Source organism: Sceloporus occidentalis, unplaced genomic scaffold (assembly GCF_023333645.1).
Source record: "Sceloporus occidentalis isolate IW3139 unplaced genomic scaffold, rSceOcc1.0.p SCAF_1, whole genome shotgun sequence".
NCBI classification, from domain to species: domain Eukaryota; kingdom Metazoa; phylum Chordata; class Lepidosauria; order Squamata; family Phrynosomatidae; genus Sceloporus; species Sceloporus occidentalis.
The window spans coordinates 149955752-149975773 of NW_028316981.1; the positions used below are offsets into that span (position 1 = coordinate 149955752).

At 41.0% G+C, this 20022-nt stretch overlaps 1 protein-coding gene and 1 non-coding gene across 3 annotated transcripts; one reads left to right on the forward strand and one right to left on the reverse strand.

Annotated features, from left to right (window-relative positions):
- Positions 1 to 1039: 1039 nt before the first annotated feature.
- Positions 1040 to 1112, reverse strand: TRNAR-CCG (transfer RNA arginine (anticodon CCG)). Its single transcript has one exon. It is a non-coding gene; the product is annotated as a tRNA-Arg (tRNA).
- A 379-nt stretch (positions 1113 to 1491) lies between these two features.
- KPNA2 (karyopherin subunit alpha 2) lies at positions 1492 to 18356 on the forward strand. 2 transcript variants are annotated; one of them, XM_089476876.1, is made up of 12 exons: positions 1492 to 1610; positions 1669 to 1699; positions 8754 to 8861; positions 8950 to 9087; positions 10052 to 10140; positions 11097 to 11365; positions 12106 to 12200; positions 12299 to 12562; positions 13811 to 14044; positions 15138 to 15320; positions 16770 to 16919; positions 17773 to 18356. In XM_089476876.1, exons 3-12 carry the CDS (start codon positions 8787 to 8789, stop codon positions 17860 to 17862), a joined length of 1587 nt encoding a protein of 528 aa, XP_089333002.1. In that variant the 5' UTR covers positions 1492 to 1610; positions 1669 to 1699; positions 8754 to 8786; the 3' UTR covers positions 17863 to 18356. The 2 variants fall into 2 exon arrangements, with proteins under 2 accessions (XP_089333002.1, XP_089332993.1); XM_089476867.1 differs by lacking the exons at positions 1492 to 1610; positions 1669 to 1699 and adding an exon at positions 6158 to 6285.
- Positions 18357 to 20022: the final 1666 nt, after the last annotated feature.

The window sequence follows — 20022 nt, forward strand, 5'->3', positions numbered from 1 at the left end:
GCTGTAGGTCCATCCCAAGGAATCCTGAGATTTGTAGCTTTACAAGGTCTTTGGCCTTCTTTGTCAAAGTGGACAAAACTACAAATCCAGGGATTCTGCAGCTGTGGCGGTTAAAGTGGTGTCAAACTGCTTTATTTCCACAGTGTAGATGCACCCTAGAAGGCAGACTAAATGTGCCAAACTAATGAAACTGCCGACAATTTGATGTCATGATGCTCCCAACTCATCTGTCTGAGTTCCCATCCTTGTTAACATAACATAGCATAACATAACAAAGCTGGCTGTTGCAAGGAGTGAAATGAATGCATATTATGCATATAATAAATATGCATGCATGCATGCATGCTGCATCTGCACTGCAGAAATAATCCGGTTTGACACCCGTTTAGCTGCCATGGCTCCATGCTATGGAATCCAGGGAATTATGGTTTGTCCCACTGTGGGGCCACAACAAATTACAAATTCCCAGAATTCCATAGCATGGAGCCAGGGCAGTTAAAGCAGTAGGAAACCGGGCTATTTCTGCAGTGTGGATAGACGCCAGGTACGAATGCAGGAGTCACCCTTTAAGGTTGTATACAAAGAAGGCCCATCCTTGCTAACCTCCACCCCCAAAGTAACCAGGCGTCCTCTTTTTCCCGGACGCGTCCTCCATTTCAAGAGGAATTCCAAAACGTCCTCCATTTTGAGCTTGACTAAGAAGCATGGATTTGGGCGGTGTTGTTGCTTTTATTTGTCCATGTCCTACATTTTCCATCGAATGTCACCCTGCCCCCCTTAATTTTTGTTGTTGTTTGGGCTTATCCAGCATTTTCGTTGCAACCTAGGAAGCGTGCTTACATGATGCTGCATTGCGTGGCCTAGCGGTGGTGGTTGGGGGGCTGGGGTGGGCAAGGGAGAAGAGAGAGAGTGAAACAAGCTTTGCATAATTAATTCAAAGGCCAGGTGCGGAGGATCCAGGGATGGGGCTCCCAGGCCCTCCTTCAAAGCTTAGGAAGTACCGGGAGAATTTGGGTCCTTCCCGCAAAAGGAGAAGGCCCGACCCAGATGGGACTCGAACCCACAATCCCCAGCTCCGGAGGCTGATGCCTTATCCATTAGGCCACTGGGTCACCCGGCAAAAACTCACCAGCGCCGCACTCTAAGGGCCCCGCCCGGGTATTCCGGAACCACGCCCACTTCCCCCACAGTCGCTTCACTCCTCATTCATCTTCAGCCCCCCTCCAGAGTAAGCCACGCCCCCCGGCAGCCTATTGGCCTCGCGCTCCGAGAGAGACCTCCCCCTTCGTCTCTCCGCTCCACTAAGCTTTGCCTTCCGCAGATCCGACGTTCTAGCCCCGCCCCTCAGGCCTGTGGGCTCTACTGCGCATGTCAGGCTGCTCATTTGCTTGCAGGACGTCGAGGAGGAAGGATGGTGCTCCTTCTCTTTACTCTGGATGCATCCACACTGGAGAAATAACCCGCTTTAACTGCCCTGTCTCATTGAGCCGGGGCAGTTAAAGCGGTCTCAAACTGGATTATTTCTGCAGTGTGTTTCGGACCTAATTGAAAGAAAGAAAGAAAGAAAGAAGCATGAGCTTTCGTACACTTCAGCCTACTTCCTCAGATGCATTTGCTGGAGTGATCTATATATGCCCTTGATATGTGAGAATGTCAATCCAAATTCAAAATCCGTTGTGCATGGAAATGAAGTGGCAAGGCCAGTTTTAACCATGGTCATTTGTGGTGGGGGGAAACCCCTCTTTCTTTCAGTTAGTCTCAAAAAGTGCAACGAGATCTTTCTACATAGTGATTCTACAGACTAACAGGGCTATGAGTTAAGATTCAAAACCTTGTGGGTATGCAGAGCGGGAGGTGACAAGTTCAGTTTTAACTGATTGATGTGGGGACAAAGGCAGGAGGAAGGATGTTGCCCAAAGCCAGGAAGAGGAGATAATAGATTTTTGTGGGTTTTTCAGGCTATCTGGCCATGTTCTAGAAGATTCGCCAGCATCTGTGGCTGGCATCTTCAGAGAATGCTGGCATGGAAGTGGGGGTATATGTACTGTTGGTTGAGAGGAAGCAATTTACATGTTAATCTCTGTGTTGGTCTGTGCTGAATGGCAAGACCTCAGGTCTAATTAGTTAATGATCCATTGTCGGTTGGGAAATCCCCCTGATCCTGGATGGTTTTCATTTCCATGGGCTCAGTCTTGATTCTGGTGTTTTTCAGGACTGGTAGCCAAACTTCTTTTTTACTTTAAGGGTTTGTTCTTTCCTGTTGAGGTTGTCCAGGTCTTTGTGGATGTCCATAAACTGGGGGCTTCCCAGCAGACAATGGATCATTAATTAAATAGACACCCTGAGGCCTTGCCATTCAGCAACAAACCAACACACAGATTAACATGCTCTCTTCTATGCCAGCATTCTCTGAAGATGCCAGACACAGATGTTGGCGAAACATCAGGAATAAACTCTTCTAGAACACGGCCTTATACAGTAGTCTGAAAAAACCTAAAAAAACCTATAGAGTAGATAATCTTATGAATGGGTATTGAGGATGCAGTGTGAGAAACAAGAGGAGAAGTGATGAACTGGTCATGGGCGCCCCCATGAGGATAGGGGTTAGTGTTGAAATGTGTGTAGTGTGCCAGGAAACCATTATTGTCTCTTTCAGTTAGGCTCATAGGTACTACAAGTCCAGGGTAACAAGATGTCCTTCTTTCCCAGGACCTGCCCTACATTCCAGCCTTCTGTCCAGGATGAAATCCAAAAATGTCCTCCATTATGAGCATGACTAAGAAGCATGAATTTATATTTATATGAGTGTTTTTAGCTTTTATTTTGTAACGTCCTACATTTTTCTTGAATGTGGTGCCTTGTGCTCCTTTGTGGTTATGACATCTGGTCACCCTGTACAAGATCCCTTCACATAATGTTAAATCAGTGTATAAGCCTAAATGCAGTCATTATATTAACTTGAGTGCTTCTGGCCTGAGGGTATGCTGTAATTCTTTTAACAATGGGATGGGCCCAGAGTTAGGAGTGTATGAAGGTCTGGGGAAAGCATATCTTTCTATGCCTTCTCCACTGGGGTAGGCTGTGATGTGTGGCAAATCAAAGTTTTTCTATATGGAATTGCTTGCCGATCCCTCTTGTTGTGTTTATACATTGTACATCTTTAGTTCACATCTAGGATTCAGGCTACAACAATTAAATGAAAACTAAAACATTACATTTACAATATCTGAGCTGCTTATGTGAACGTAAATACCTAAATGTAAATACCAGAGCGGCTATCTAGAAATCATCTAAGTCAGAGAAGGGTTTTTAAGACCTATGACTTAGCTAGCAGACTGTAATTTATTTGGAAACATCTGAGTTGAACCATTTGTTAAACTAAGCACAGTTCTATGCATGGTACTGAAAGCAGCATATTTCAGTCTCTTGCTTTTTCTGTGTGTTGTTTTTAAAACTCAATTGCACTGTATTTGTCTGTACTGGTTTTTGTAGGCACTGGAAAGTATAAAAGACATTCAAAAATATCCCAATGCTGGGCAAAGTCAAAGGCTTTCATGGCTGGATTCCATGTTTTTTTCTGGGTTCTTCAGGCTATGAGGCCATGTTCTAGAAGAGTTTATTCCTGACATTTTGACAGCAGCTGTCAAACTCTGAAGATGTTAGCCACAGCTGCTGACAAAACATCAGGAATAAACTCTTCCAGAACATGACCTCATAGCCTGAAGAACCCACAAAAACTTACCCCAGTACTGTGTGTGTGTGTGTGTGTGTGTGTGTGTGTGTGTGTGTATGGAGGGACTGTTTGATGCATTGGTACAAAACTCACTATCATTTTTAAAGCAAATTTATTTGGAGGATGTCAAAACTACTGGATGGCCATCTATCGGCGGATGCTTTGATTGTGATTTCTTGCATGGCAGGAGGTTGGACTGGATGGCTCTTGTGGTCTCTTCCAACTCTTTTGTGATTCTATGAAAATGATAGCCAAAGAACAGAAATGATACTGAATCCTCGCCATATAATTTACGGAAGTAAATAGAGCTTATCCTTGAGGCCTGGTCTTTGAAGTAGCAACTGATATTCCTTTCCTTGAAAACTTAAGGGAGTACAGCTACAAGTAACACGTTTCTGAGGAGTGAATAATAGACAATACATGAATTCAGTTTTGCTATGTTGAGCAGGAAAAAAGGATGCAGTAAACGAAGCCTGAGCAGCAAATCATGAGTGAAGTAAAACGTAGTCTTCTTGTCACAGCTTGATCTGATGAGAATTAATTGTAAAAGTGTAAGAAAGCTGTTCTCACCTGTAATGGGAGGACATGCAATTTGTCACTTGTTTACTCAGTTTTGTGAGATTTAATTAATTTATTTATTTTTATTTGTTTTTGCTTGAAAAATTTACAGCTTACTTACATTTTATTCCATCCAGAGTTTTCCTTAAACTGTAATCTTACTTTCCCTTTTATATATTTTTATATACAATTCAGCGTTACTGATTTACCTTTTTGTGTTACTACTTATCCTAGTCCCATTCCCCCCATTTCTTTTTATATCGCTGATCTGGTTTTCCATTAATAAGCATTGCCAGTTTGTCCATTACCGCAAACTTGTTTAATTTTATTACCCGTTCCTCGATTAGTGGACGATGCTTTTCTTTCCCGTATTTTGCACACACTATATATGGTGATCATACCTAATAATACATTTGTTTCTTAGATTTTTGTGGGTTTTTCGGGCTATGTGGCCATGTTCTAGAAGAGTTTATTCCTGACATTGTTTTGCCAGCAAACTCTGAAGAAGCCAGCCACAGATGCTGGCGAAATATCAGGAGTAAACTCTTCTAGAACATGGCCACATAGCCTGAAAAACCCACAAAAACAATGGATGCTGGCCATGAAAACCTTCGTTTCTTCTTGATTAAGTTTATCTTTTAGTTCATCTGTTATGTTTAACAGAAGTGGTTCTGGTCTTATTAATCTTTCATGGTTTAATAATCTTTCCCTCAACATGTGAATTGGGACCCTTGCACATTGCGCTCATAGGAATACGACTGAAGACCAGGGTTTGAATCACTCCACAACCATGTACACCCACTGGGTGACCTTGGGCAAGTCACACTCTCTCAGCCTCAGAGGATGGCAGTGGCAAACCCCATCTGAGGAAACCTGCCACGAAGACCCCATGACAGGTTTGCCTTAGGGTCGCCATAAATAAAAAATGACTTGGAGGCACACGGCCACAGCAGCAGCAGGGGAGACATGACTGCCTGTTCGTGTTCATGCTCTACTCAAAAATAAAGTTTTACTGAGTGTTTATTATTTATTAAAGTGTGAATTCCTTGGAATTTTCGACTTTAGGTGACAATGCAGTATAAAGCGTTGACAGAATTTCTCTTAATGCTTTATCACTCTTAATGTTTTAGCCCTTAAATTCAGAGGGGAACGAAGAGCTGAGGAAACTACATTTCTGTGGTCCGCCATTTTACTCCAACGGTTGCCAGTACCGTAACTAACGGGCGGCCTCTCAGGCGTTAATTCTTAACCAGCCCAAGGTCTTGTCAGTCTTTTCGAGTCTGAGGTCCAAAGCACACACTGCAGAAATAATCCAGTTTGAAACCAATTAAACTGCCCTGGCTCAGTGCTCGCGAACCCTGGGTACTGTAGTTTATTGTGGCACCAGAGCTCTTTCTGACAGAAAAGGTTAAATGTCTCATAAAACTACAATTCCCAGAACTCTCTAGCACAGCTAGGGCAGTTAAAGCGGTCTCAAACTGAGTTATTTCTGCAGTGTGTTGTTCTGGAACTAAGTCCACAAGTGCGGAAACATAAAGCGGGGGGTGGGTTTGAAACACTTGAGGGGGAACCTCAATAAACGTGGCTTAGGATTGTTGTTATTATTAACCCCCTTTTCTTCCCCCGCCGTAATGGATGCCGGGAAATGTAGTTTGAGCGTAACCTTCGCCGCTCAAACGGCTGCGTTGCATTTTGGGAAATGGAGTCGCGAGGGAGGTGACTGGCGAGAGGGCCTCATCAGGAGCGCGAGGAGGAAAAGGGAGGTGTCGTTTCGTACTCGTCTTTTTCAAACTGGCCAATCAGGGCTTTGCTTTGACTCGAACTGACCAATGAGAGCGCGCGGGCGCTGGGAGTTTAAATCCGGGCGGAGGGAAGCAGGCTGCCAGTGCTGCCAGCGGCGTCAGCGAGAGTGGTTCTGCTTTCTGTCCGTCTTGAGGCGCAACGTGTTCGGGAGGAGGCTGCCAGCAGAGCCGGAGGGGGAGCGTTTCTGACAGGTGGGCCCTGGCCATGGGAGGCCGAGGAGGGAGAAGGAGAAGCCCTGGAGGGGTCCTGCCCGGGTCCCAGAACCCCCAAGTCTCCTCCCTTCCTCACTCTCTCTCTTTCTGGCTTTAATTAGGGCTAGTTGCCGGGGGGGGGCGTCTGAGGGTGCGTTTACACTGTGGAAATAACGCAGTTTGACACCGCTTTAACGGCCAAGGTGGCTAAGGTCCCTAAACAATCCAGTTTGAGACCGCTTTAACTGTCCTGGCTCAACGCTAAGGGATTCTGGGAATTGTAGTTTATTGTGAGACACTGAGTCTTCTCTGTCAGAAAGGTTGCTATTCCCAGGATTCCCCAGCGCTGACCCATGACAGTTAAAGCGGTCTCAAACTGGACCCAACAGGGCTTAGGAGACGATTGGGGCACTCTGAGACAGCGTTAAAATTAACCTTTTAATTCATAACACATTTAATTAATGAGTCTTTTCCGACTACTTATGTTAACCCTGCCACGGGGTTTTCTTGGCAAGGTTTGTTCAGAGAGGGGTTTGCCATTGCCATCCTCTGAGGCTGAGAGAGTGTGACTTCCAAACACTATAGTCCTGTGTGTGTGCAAGTGGCATCAAGTCACCTGATGGCTGATGGAGGTGCCATGAGTTTCTTAGGGTCCGCGCAGTTGAAACAGTTTGACACCACTTTTAACAGCCCTGACTCCATCCCGCAGAGTCGTGGGATTTGTAGTTTGCTGGGGTCCCACTCTTGGGAAGAGGAGGCTTAAAAGCCTTGTAAAACTACAGATCCCAGGGATTCCATAGGATGTAGCCGCAGCCCTCAAAGTGGTGTCAGACAGCTTTATTTCTACAGTGTAGATGCACCCCTAGAGCAGGGATAGGGAGCCTGTTGCCCCATGACTATTGGACTGCAGCTCCTGGGCTCTGTAGAGTGGTTGGGGACTGACAAGAATAATAGTAACACCACCAACAACTGTTATTATTATGAACTGCCCCCCCCCCCCATGGGCCAGGGACTGGTACTCACAGGGTGACCTAACCTTAAAGGAGGACAAGGCACCACAAAATGGAGGACGTTCAAGAAAAATGGAGGACATGACCGAATAAAAGCTGCAATACACTCATACAAATATAAATCTATGCTTCTCAAGCATGCCCAAAATGGAGGACATGCCCTGGACAGACGGTTGGAATGGAGAACATGCTCTAGAAAAGGAGGGCGGCTGAGCACCCACATTTATGCCCATGGGTAGCCATTGTTTCTTCCCTCCTGGGAGACACTGACTGCATCCACACTGCAGAAATAATCAGGTTTGAGAGTGCTTTAACTGTCTTGGCTCAAGGCTAGGGCATTCTGGGAACTGAAGCTTGTGGTGCCCCATTACACTTTGCTCTCCGTATCCACGGATTGTTTTTCCACAGATTCAACTATCTGGTTTTGCTATCTTATATAAGGGGCACAATTTTATTGCACCATTGTCTATAATTGAACTTGAGCATCCATGGATTTTGTTATCCACGGCAGTATGTGTGACCTGGAACCAAACTCAAGTGGATACCAAGGGCCCACTGCATTAATTAAAAGATACCACTATTATTAATGTCAAGCATTATTAGTAGTAACTAATTATTACTGCTACTACAAGTCTTTATTACAGTCCACAGTTTCAGCAGAAAATTATTATTATGAATGCCAAGCATTGTCTTTTTTAGTGAGTCATGCCTTTATGATGTGGCCAGACTAGACAGTCTCAGTTTAGTGATCTTGGCTTCTAGGGAGAGTTCCCTCCCCAGCAGAGAAGATGGTTCTTTTCCATTAAATAGTGACCTGAGTGTTGCTTGCTGAAATAAGGGCAACTCATTCCCTTTCAGTCCCAGTGGAGTAACGCTCCTTTGTGTCCTCTCTTGTGGCTCAGTGAGTTAATTAAGACCACTCTGAAATTCAGTTGGAAATGGTTTCAGATTACTTGCAAAAGTTGTAAAAGGGATTTTGGAATTAGCCCCTCCAAAGGGAACATCCTTATAAGAAAGAGTTAGCCTTCGTGAGGCAAAATTAACAAAATTAGCCCCCCACCCCCACACTCACTTTTATCAAAATAAATAATAGGTTTTAGTGTTTGGAAGACTCCTAATTTTTCTTGGCTATAATCCCAAGGACATTTTTAAAAGCATTGAACTTAACTTCTGACCTTCTGGGTTTAAATGCCTAGGATTGGCATTTTTTTTTTTAGGTTCCACCCCCTCCCCCTGTATTATTGCACTGTTGTTTTCACAAGAGTCACCAGGCAGTATGCAACAAATCATATAGAACCCCCCCTCCAAAAAAAGTGTTAAAATTACACAGTGTTAAAACATTAATAATTTTAAATTTTATCATGCTCTCCTGTGAGACTTGTCATTGGAATTAAATGACAAGCAGTTCAGATTTTTGCAACGTATGGTCAAAATCTTAACATCTAGTTTTGTTTTTAGATTCAAAAATAACTTATCTGCATCAAAATCAAAATGTCTGCCAATGAGAATGCTGGAGGAGCAGCTGTTCGTCTGAACAGATTCAAGAATAAGGGAAAGGATTCTAATGTGAGTAATTTTATTGCTAACTGTAATTATAGCTTTTGTTTGTGATTTAAAGATGCAGTGTGGTTATAACATGCTGTGTTTCCACTAGGAAATGAGACGGCGACGAATGGAAATAAATGTGGAGCTGAGGAAAGCCAAAAAAGATGATCAGATGCTTAAACGAAGAAATGTTGGTACATTTCCTGATGAAGCCACTTCACCTCTGCAGGAAAACCGAAGCAATCAGGTAAACCCCTTGCTCAGAGGAATTCAGAGGCCATTTCTAGCTCTTTCTGTGTTTACTCAGAGGCTATTAAAACAGGGTGCTGCCTTACACTGAGTCCGTTATTTGTTACTTAGTGTAGATCACCTGGTAACTGGAATTCTCTGGGCACTATTTTGATTAATTAATACACAACACTATATAACAACAAGTCACAATAAACAAGTAATAAAAGTAGAATGCATGTAGAAAAAAATTGATGGATGGGTAAAAATAGCAGATGATTAAAACTGCAAAATCTAAAAGCACTGAAATAAATTCTTGAAATACCTAGGAGAATAAAGTGTCTTCCCTAGTAGTAAAGTGACTATAGTGCAGGTACTGTCCTTAGGGAGAGTATTTCATAAAGAGACTGCCACCATAGAAGAGGCAAGGATTCCAGAGACTAGGGTTCGATTCCCAGCTCAGCCATGAAACCTACTGGGTCACCTTGGGCAAGTGACATGTTCTCGGAACAAATCTTACCATGAAAACCCTGTGATAGGTTTGCCTCAGGGTTGCCTTAACTCAGAATTGACAGTGAGCAACTGCTCTTCTCTCTATGTAGCATAGAAAAACACATAGCATGATGGTATGGAGTACTGAGTAGTTCTTGGCCTACACTCATTTAACTTTTAAAGCCAAAACATTGTATATTTTGGAGTCATTATGAATCCTGAAGATTTTGTCGCAGTGGTCCTAGTGAAGGCTTGTCGCAACTCCAAGGTCCATGTATGCAGGACATAGTTCAGTGCTTGCGTATATTTTTTGTGTATGTTTTAAATTGGATAGTTTTGATGTTATATTTTAATTTGATTTTGATCTGTACAGTTGCTGGCAGTCCTGTTTTAAAATATGAATAAGTAATTTGTAGATAATATTGGTGAAGTTAGTAATTGTAGTTGTTGAAGAAGCTTAATGCAAATGTAAAATTTTGATTCTTTTATAGGTTGCTGCCCATTGGTCTGTTGAAGATATTGTTAAAGGCATCAACAGCAATAATGTGGAATTGCAGCTGCAAGCTACACAGGCTGCTAGGTAACAGTATAAATTCAATACTGTTCCATACAATGTATATATGGCAAGCTAGTGACTGAGGGTAAGGTAAGAGCAAGACACTGAATCAGATCTGAGGCTTCGTACAGACTAGCATATACAGTGGATGACTAAAATCTTTATGCAGTTCTCTTAGCATTGAAGGAAATGATTTCCCTTAACCATATTTCAGTGTTAGAGAAACATCTGCTTATCTGCTATTATGTATCCTAAACTATAGTTGTGTATACTCTAGATCAGTGATGGTGAACCTATGGCATGAGTGCCAGAGGTGGCACTCAGAGCCCTTTCTGTGGGCACACATGCTGTCATCCCAGCACAGAGTTTGCCAGAGTATGTTATTAGACCACCAGAAGGACATGGCACTTGGAGATAAATAATGGGTTTTGGGTTACAGTTTGGGCACTTGGTCTCTAAAATATTCACCATCACTGCTCCAGATGGAACATAACTGGAACTGTATACCTTAGGTTTAGGAGGATAACTATACAAATTTCATCTCATTGTCTCTGTCCCATAATATAAAAGTTTGTATGTAGTCAGCCACATGCTGGTACCCTACGATAATGTGAGACACACTATCATCAAAAGCCTAATAATTTGATTATTAATTGTGAACTACCAGTTGCTAGGTAATAACAGTTAAGACAACTATGTGTTCACTCATATGTTTGTGATATTGTGTCAGTGTCTAAAATGTTACTTTCACCTTTTTCATGATATTGTCATTGAATATTGAGAATGTTAAGTCTGGTGTGTAGCAGGTGATAGAAGAAGCTGTTCCAGTTAACTGCAGAACATTAGGTGCTGTTAACTATTTAAAGATGTAACATAGTGTTGCTCAAGGTTGATGCTAATTAGACTGAGCAGTATATTATGATGGAACTAAGAATTCTGTCTGTAAAATGTTGATAGGCTAACTTTCTTTTTCCTTGTAGAAAACTATTGTCACGAGAGAAACAGCCCCCTATAGACCAGATAATCAAAGCTGGCCTGATTTCAAAGTTTGTGTCATTCTTGGGAAGAACAGATTGTAGTCCTATTCAATTTGAATCTGCTTGGGCACTGACCAACATTGCCTCTGGCACATCAGAACAGACAAAAGCAGTAGTAGATGGAGGAGCAATTCCTGCCTTTATTTGCCTGCTGGCTTCTCCTCATACTCACATCAGCGAGCAAGCTGTATGGGCTTTAGGAAATATTGCAGGTATGTTAATAGGACTGGTATATGTCAGAGATGTTCCTGTTTTGTTTTTTTTAAGAAATGTATCTGCAAAATAAAGAATAGCCTCAGATGCCTACAGCATCATCTATGGGGTCTGAATACAGTATATTTAGATCTGAATACAATATATTGTGAGCTGCCTTGGGTCTCATACTTACACTAGGAGAAAGGCAGGATAATAAAATAAATATTTTGCTTAATATATAATGCTGTGACAGTCTTTCATTGCACTCAGAACTCATTAGCAAGAATTTCCATGGCAGGGGAAGAAGGAAAGAATGCTATGGGGGCCCATGAAGGCCAGGGATATCAGCCACAGATACTACATATATTCTAGAAGCTTGATTGGCCAGTTGTCCTTGACACCCTCCAGCATAGGGTGGTTGCTGCACAAATGCTGAAAATTTCAAGCTGTAACATCTATTGATGTTAAAAACATCCTTGTTGCCATATATAATTAATTTCTGTAAGAATTGTGTTGCTCAGCTGATGGCTGCCATAGCAATCTGGCATACTATTTAGTTTACCTGCATTGGAAGTGGATCCAGTGCTGGTTGTAAGTCAACTTCTTCCATGCCTGTCCTTCAACAGTGGTTCTCATTTGACATGCTGTGCTTGTAATACGTTTTCTTCAAGATGCCCTGTGGTAGTGTTCCTATTCAGAAAAAATGGCTTAATGAACATTTTATTGTTTTCATCTGATAGTCTTGCATTAATTCCAGGTGATGGTTCTGCCTACCGAGACTTAGTCATTAAATATGGTGCACTTGACCCACTTTTGGCTCTTCTTGCTGTCCCTGATCTCTCATCTATAGCTGTAAGTTAGTGACCATTGTTGCAACAATTTTGATGCTAGAAATGGCTTATGTTTTCACAGTAGCAGTGTTACTAATCAATTTCATGATTTGTTCTCAGCTTGGCTACTTGCGCAACGTAACCTGGACTCTTTCAAACCTTTGCCGTAACAAGAACCCTGCACCACCTATAGAAGCTATTCAGCAGATCCTTCCTACTCTTGTTCGGTTATTGCACCACCATGACCATGAAGTTTTGGCAGATACATGCTGGGCTATTTCTTACTTGACTGATGGTTCAAATGACAGAATTGAAGTAGTTGTAAAAACTGGACTGGTGCCACAACTAGTGAAGCTTCTGGCATGTGGAGAACTTCCAATAGTGGTAAGATATCTGCAAACACAGATTAGTCAAGTCTATGCAGTGCTGTTGTTAATTCATCTGAAATATAGATAACAATTTTCCTTAAAACAGATTTCTGAGAAGTATAGCTTTGAGCATTAAATTTTGCTGCATTATTCCTTTTGCTATCTATAGAAATGTAATGAAACTCTGTTTATAAGTATAAGTTTCCCACTTTGTCAGTCTGTCCAATGTTTTCTGTCCTTACTTGGCATTTGCTTTCCAGAGTTTCAGGTAGAGATCTTTACTTTGATCTACTGCCTGGTTCTTTTTATTTTCTTCTTTTAGGGCCGGAAACATATAAGCAACCTGAGATCCACAAGGGAAGAGGGACTTGAAGACTGCAAACTAATGATAATACAGTGTGTCCCTTAATAGTTAATTATCTTGAAGTCACTAATAATTATTATTTTATTCATTTATATCCCGCCTTTTTCCCAATAATGGGACTCAAGGTGACTAACAATATTTTAAAGCAATACAGATTAAAAACACTACAAAATATATTAAAACAATTAAAATATTAAAATGCATTAAAACAAAAATAAGCTATATACTGATACTTAAAAAACTTCAAAACTAGCACCACACAGCTTAAGGGCCTAACCTCAGCAGGCCTGGAAGCACAAAAATGTTCTTAAGCTGCTTTTGGAAGTAGAGCAAGGACAAGGTCAGCCTGGTCTCTATAGGGAGGGAGTTCCAAAGTCCGGGAGCAGCCACTGAGAAGGCCTTCTCCTTTGTTGCCGGCAAATGACCCTGAAAAGGTGGTGGTACAGAGAGGAGGGCCACTACGGATGATTTAAATATTCTAATGGTTTGTACAGGAGCTTCTTCAAATAGCCTGAACTGAAGCCATGTGAATGTATATAGGAGTTTCTCATTGCATATACTGGAAAGGGATCTGCTTATATTGTGAACAGATTGTTTTAATGTCTTGTCTGCAGAGTGGTGATGGAAACCTGGTCAGTTGGAGGTAAGATTTCATGTTTAGAGAGCCAGGGAGATGAGAAATCCAGAGTGATCTTCCTTGTAATACTCTTTTATCATAACCTTTTAATGGTATGGCAGTAAAGTAAAGTGCAGTACTTGCCTTGGGTGGTTTCATGTATGTTCCCTACAAAGATGCTATAAAGGCATATTGTTGCATATTGTGCTGATTAAAATGAATATCTTCAGATAGTAGCTTTTTAACAGATTGCACTCATTAAATAGCCTAAACTTTTTTTCCAGACTCCTTCATTAAGAGCCATAGGAAACATTGTAACAGGGACTGACGAACAAACTCAGATTGTAATAGATTCTGGAGCACTTGCTGTATTCCCCAACTTGCTTACGCATCATAAAAACAACATCCAAAAAGAAGCAGCATGGACTATGTCTAACATCACCGCTGGCCGGCAGGACCAAATTCAGAAGGTTGTGGAACATGGACTCATCCCATATCTTGTTAAAATTTTGGAAAAGGTAAAAGAAAATATTTTGGCCCTCAGATGAATGTTACATGTAAAAACCTGTTGATCTGTAATCTGTAAAAACAAAAGAAATAAGCTTCTGTTCTTGTTTCTGTAGCTCATGTGTTCTCCCTAGAGATGAGACAACACAGGCAGTCTGAAGAGTTGGTTTAATGATCATCTATCTGTATGAGCAAGGGTATTTAGATAGACAGGCAGATAGATAGATTGTCTGTATTGTGTACAATCATCCATATTGCTCATGTTGTGTCTAGAAAAACTGTACATCCCTGTAATATCTAAACATAACAGGTATTTTAAAGTTGCAGATGATCTTTTAGTTTTGTATTCTTCAGCAAAAGAGAATTAAGCAGCAGCAGAGAAATTACATTTTCACACTTTCTCCAGAAACTGAAAAGATCATCTTCAACGTTTCATAAATGTTTTATTCTCCAAGAACATGAACTGTAAAGCACTGGATCCTGTGTTTCATCCTGCCATAGGATTTCTCTCACAACATTCTTGCTAGTATAAAAAAGATGAGGCAGTTCTTTTTGCCACTCTCCCACAGTTATGGAGGATTTAAGTCTCTCTTTAGGCATAGAAATAGTGTACAGGAAATGTCATTGCTTAGTACTGTAATTCTTCATGCATACAACAAATTTGTTAGTAATAGTAATAAAATTTATTCGGTCTTTGACCAGTATAAAAACAAAACCACACAAATAGCGTATCAGTATAACAAGAGATTAAAATATAAACTAATAGTAGACTATATATGTACAGTATCCAAACAAATCTTTCTACACGGTAATAAAATATCCATTTGTTAGTTGAGGGCGTCGTTTACAAACAATGTAACAAAATTTAGCCACCTTATGGGATACTGTAGGATCATTGTTATCCAATAGGAGGTGTAACAACAAATTTGTTAAATATTTGCTTAAGTTTGATTATAAAAGAAAACCCCTTGAAGGGCTGAACAGAAATTGTCATAATGCTGTAAAATAATTTAAAACTTTCACACGTTTCTACATGTGTTTAAACTTTCCTTGGACTTCTTTCAGACTATCTTACTCCATAATCCTTTATATGCTTTAAATCAGGGGGATTTCAAATCCCAAAAGGAAGCTGTATGGGCTGTTACCAACTACACAAGTGGTGGAACAATTGGCCAGATCATATACCTTGTTCAGACTGGGATAGTGGAACCATTGTTGAACCTTCTGACAGTTAAAGATGGCAAAACTGTTCTAGTGATTATGGATGCTATTAGTAACATCTTTGTGGTAAGTTGGCAAAAGAACGAGCAAATGTGGTGCCAGTTCCTAATAATAATAATAATAATGTGATTTTGGTTTATGTTTCCATTTTAACAGCACTGAGGTTTGGACAGCTGAAGCTGTGAGGTTCAGCTTACTTACTTCATTTGAATGAAATTTGCCTTCTAAATGAACTGTTTCAAGCTAATAGTTTTCCAGAAAGTTGAGTAATCAACTTTTAACAGTTGCTATAGAAGAGAATCCAGTACAGAAGTAGATTAGCAAATCTGCCAGTTGAGGTCACTTTTGATGCATTGTAAGATGTTTTGGGAAGAACAGTTGCTCATCTGGCATACATGCGTGCATGGAACCTTCGCCATCAAAATTATCACTCATCCTTTGGACCTATATAGTACTAGTTTGTTCTAATATAAGTTATAAATGTTAAAGAGGTCTGTAATACACATTTTGGTCTTTTGTATAATTCACAGATTGTTAATGCTGGTGTTGTGATGTCCTGCCAGGACTGCTTGAATCTTCCCCTGCATTTTCTTTTATTTTGGTTCAGGCCATAGATTATTTTAGTGTAGAAAAGTTCATTGTATTAGTTTGTGGGAGGAGCTGTAGGATTCCCCTGCATTATTTCCAGGTTTGGTTTGCCCTTTCCCAGCATGCTGTGCTGTAGCTAGAGGTTTTTAGTTGGGAGCAGTCTTTGCTGAGAGCTAGCAGAGAGCTGTCTTTTGGTGGCAAGCAGGCCCAGACAGCCGGAAAGGGCATTTCTTACACCTCAGCCGAATTAGTTACCATCAGCAAGTGAATAGAAGATTTTAGGAGCTGAAAGACCCTGCACCAGCTCCATTGAGAGAGGAGAGCAAACTAACATCAGACCCAGAAAGATGACATCCGGAAGATTGCTGAACTGTAAAGTATCTTTTGTTTAGAGCTGGGGAGGAGAAAACTCTTTATTTTTGTCCTATAAATTAAATTTCCCCCCTTTTGAACTTTACATTCAGCTTCAGAGCCTTTTTTGGGTAGAAGAGTTTGATCTCACCAGGGTACCGGCGTTGCACACCCAAACCTGCCACTACCTTAAGTTGGGTGTGTCTTCACAGGTGTTTTCTGTCATAAAAGTAGCAAAGAAGTTGTGGCAATCAATGCAATTTTATATGTGTCTGTTCAAAAATAGATTTGATATCAAGTTCAATAAGGTTCCCTGGGTTAAGTGTGTGTGTGTGTGTGTGTGTGTGTGTGTGTGTGTGTGTGTGTGTGTGTGTTTGTTTATTTATTTATTTATTTATTGTATTTATACCCTGCTCCTCAGTCCTAAAGGCTTTCAGAGTGGCTTAGTGTGTAGTGAGTTTGTGGGCTAGGGTTTGAACATAGGATGGGTACATAGCAGGTTCTCCTGTTACACTTTTGCAGTGTTCAACTGGGGCTACTTTAACCAACACTAGTATTTTATCTATATCTCCATAGGCAGCTGAGAAGATAGGGGAGACCGAAAAGCTCTGCATTTTGGTTGAAGAGTGTGGTGGCTTAGACAAAATTGAAGCTCTGCAGTCCCATGAAAATGAGCAAGTGTACAAGGCTGCTGCAAATCTTATTGAGAAATATTTTTCTGGAGAGGTGAGTAAACTCAGCAAGATAGCAGTTGTAATGATGAGTAACAGCTCCAGTTAAGGCATATAATGTGACATCTTTGTCTTGTGTTTAACATAGGTATCTCCCTCCCCCTCAGCCAGGCGTTGCTCAGTTGATCTGACTGGCTCCTAAATGTAGCACTGTAAAAAATGTTATTGGACAGGAAAGATCAAAGATGGTTGTGACAAAGGGGTAAACTCCCCCACTTCACATTCTTGAAAGTCAAATGTAGTTAATAATCTTTAGAACACATGTTAATATGTTTATTGACCGAAGAACGGTACACTCCTTCTATCTGGGATGGTCGTCCTCTTCCACCAAGTGTGCAGCTTCGGGAGGGACGCACATGGAGCGATGAGGGAGGAAGGGGACACCCGCCTAGCCAGCCAGATCAGCCGAATCAACCCTGGCGATCAATGGGGTGACAAATGTCAGATTTATACTGGTCAAAGACCGAATAAATTTTATTACTACAGTGGTACCCCGGGTTACGAAATTAATTCGTTCCGCCGCCGCTTTCGTAACCCGGAAACTTTCGCTAGCCGAAAAGCCCATAGGCGCTAATAGCGAAAGCCGCGATTCCGTGTGAAATCGCGCCGAAAAGCACCAAATTTTTTTTCGTAACCCGAAATAACCTTCGTAACCCGGAACAATGTTTTTAAATGGATTTTTTTCGTAACCCAGAAATTTCGTAAGGCGGCGCATTCGTATCCCGGGGTACCACTGTATTACTATGATTATTGGTGATTGTTTGACCTTAGCTTTCCTAAGGTTGTAGGTGCACAATTTTAAAAAAAAGTAAAAAAAAGATATTTTACAAGTGTTACTATCTTTACAGGAAGAAGAAGATGCGAATATTCTTCCAGAGTCAACTACTAATGCATATGATTTCCAGATTCAAGACAATACTGGTGCCTTTAATTTCTAGATTATTTGTATGACAAAGCATTCAACTACCAATCTGTTTTATCTGTGTGCTCTACTTTTTATACTGCTTTTTTATATGTGAAATGTGAAGTAGCACTTTGTTGCAACTGAAACTACTTGAAAAGTTCACTGCAAGGGTATCTGCCCTATGTGAATTAGTCGTCTTCCTTCACCTGTGTGTCCTTTTTTTTGGTTTTCCTATAAACTTCCACTTCTGCATCTTTGAACTGTCTGTCCTTCAGTGTTTGGATTTACCTAGGTTTAGTCCGTCCACATTCTGTTTGGGAGATGGAAATAGTATTGGGTTTTGAATCTTCTCACAACTGCCTGCTTGAACATTCACACTGCCTGGCAGAACTGAAGTAATATGCAGTCTTTGTTTTAATGTTTTTTTCTCAGAGGAATTCCTGCTAGAATAAGAGGTCACTCTGCTTTCCAGATGAAATTGATTTTAAGATGGCTTGTTCAAATGTAATAAACACTGGTTATACCTGACACTGCAATGCCTTTACCTTGAAGATGCAAAACAGCATGTGGTACTGTTCTTGCTAATTGAAAAATACTGGGTTGTCCAAATTATAATACATTGTCATAGTTACATCTTGCAGTATGATGTAGTTGAAAGAAATTCTGCTTGTTACCCCACTGATAGCTTCTTGGAAGCTCTATACCAATAGAATTAAAGAGTGCCTTCGCATAAGGGAGGATGGGAAATAAACTGCAAGCACAGTAAATGCCTTATTTTAGCTCTGAATAAAATGTCTAGATGTTAGAGGCTTTGCTGGCTGCACAACCATTTCCCACAACCAAAAGGGATTCAAAGAAATAACCATGTTGGTCTGGAAAATCAGAATGCAAAGGGATCTTGTAGCACCTTTGAAATTAACTGGAAGAAAGAAGCTGGCAGCATGAGCTTTCATAAACTTGAGCCTACTTCTCAAATGGAGGGGGTCCCAGAAGGAAAGTTTCAGTCAGGTTTTAAAGTGGTTATTCTGTTTTGGAATGGGGCAATCTATAAAACAAAATTTGGGGCAAAACTAAATGCCTTGTTTTAACTGAATCTTTTCCCAGACCCTGTAGTTTAGGGAATGTGAAGGGCCATGTGATTTCTCAACTATGAGAAACTTAAGTATACCTGGTTGATGGTTGGTGCTAAGCAAAGGATAAAATAGTGTCATGTTTGATGAATGGTTTTAATTTTTTACAGATTTGGGCCTAACAGTTATGGCTAATCTGGCTAGTTCTTAGCACCAACCATTCACCAAGTATAGTTAAGCTTCTCAAACTTGAAAACCTTGTGGAGAATTGGGAGGGGGGTGAAGAATCTGATGGGGAACTAAAGACAGATAGAAAAACTATTTTCCTCTCCCCTGCATATAAGCACCCATCATGGCATTCCCATGTGAACTAGCCAATTTGATCTGCTCTTGTCCTTTCAAAATCCCATTCTTCACAACAGCACAATAGCTGCAAGTGGGTATGGTTGCCTCAACCATAAGGCACCAAGGACACTTTTTGACACATTTTGTAAATGCCTGTGGGAGTACAGCTGCAAATATGTTCCTTGGAAGACCAGTGACAATGTCAGTTCAGCTGTAGGAATAGCAGGAACAATCTGACACTTTTTTGGGGGGGAGGGGGGAGATAAATAATAATGGAGATGCTTGTGAAGTTAGCTGGTACATATGTTTAGCTGCAAGCAAAAGCACCAGATATTACCTAAATGTGTTTTGGGTATCCTGATTGTCGACCTATAATTATACAATAGAGCAAGTCTTAGTTTTTTTATTTTACAAATGCATAGTTAAGGCTTACTGCATAGATCTATTTAAACCTAATATGGTACCTTGGGTTTCCCCCCCTCCTCCAGCAACTTGATGTAGGACAGTACTGCAGAATGCTGATATGTTTCTAACAGACATCAGCTGTCCAGGAAATATTCTGAATAGCTGTGCACCCTAGAGAATACAAGGCTAGTACATTGGAATGCATTAGTACTCTTTCCTTTTCATTAAGAAAAAAAATCTGGTACAGACTCCAAGGCTTTGGCAACCTTCTATGTTTTCACTGCTGTCTTTTTCCAAGGGGAGCCCTCCCTTTCTTTAAAAACAAAACAAAACTTTGCAAGTATTTAATGCTGCTTAAGTTTCCTGTGATAAAA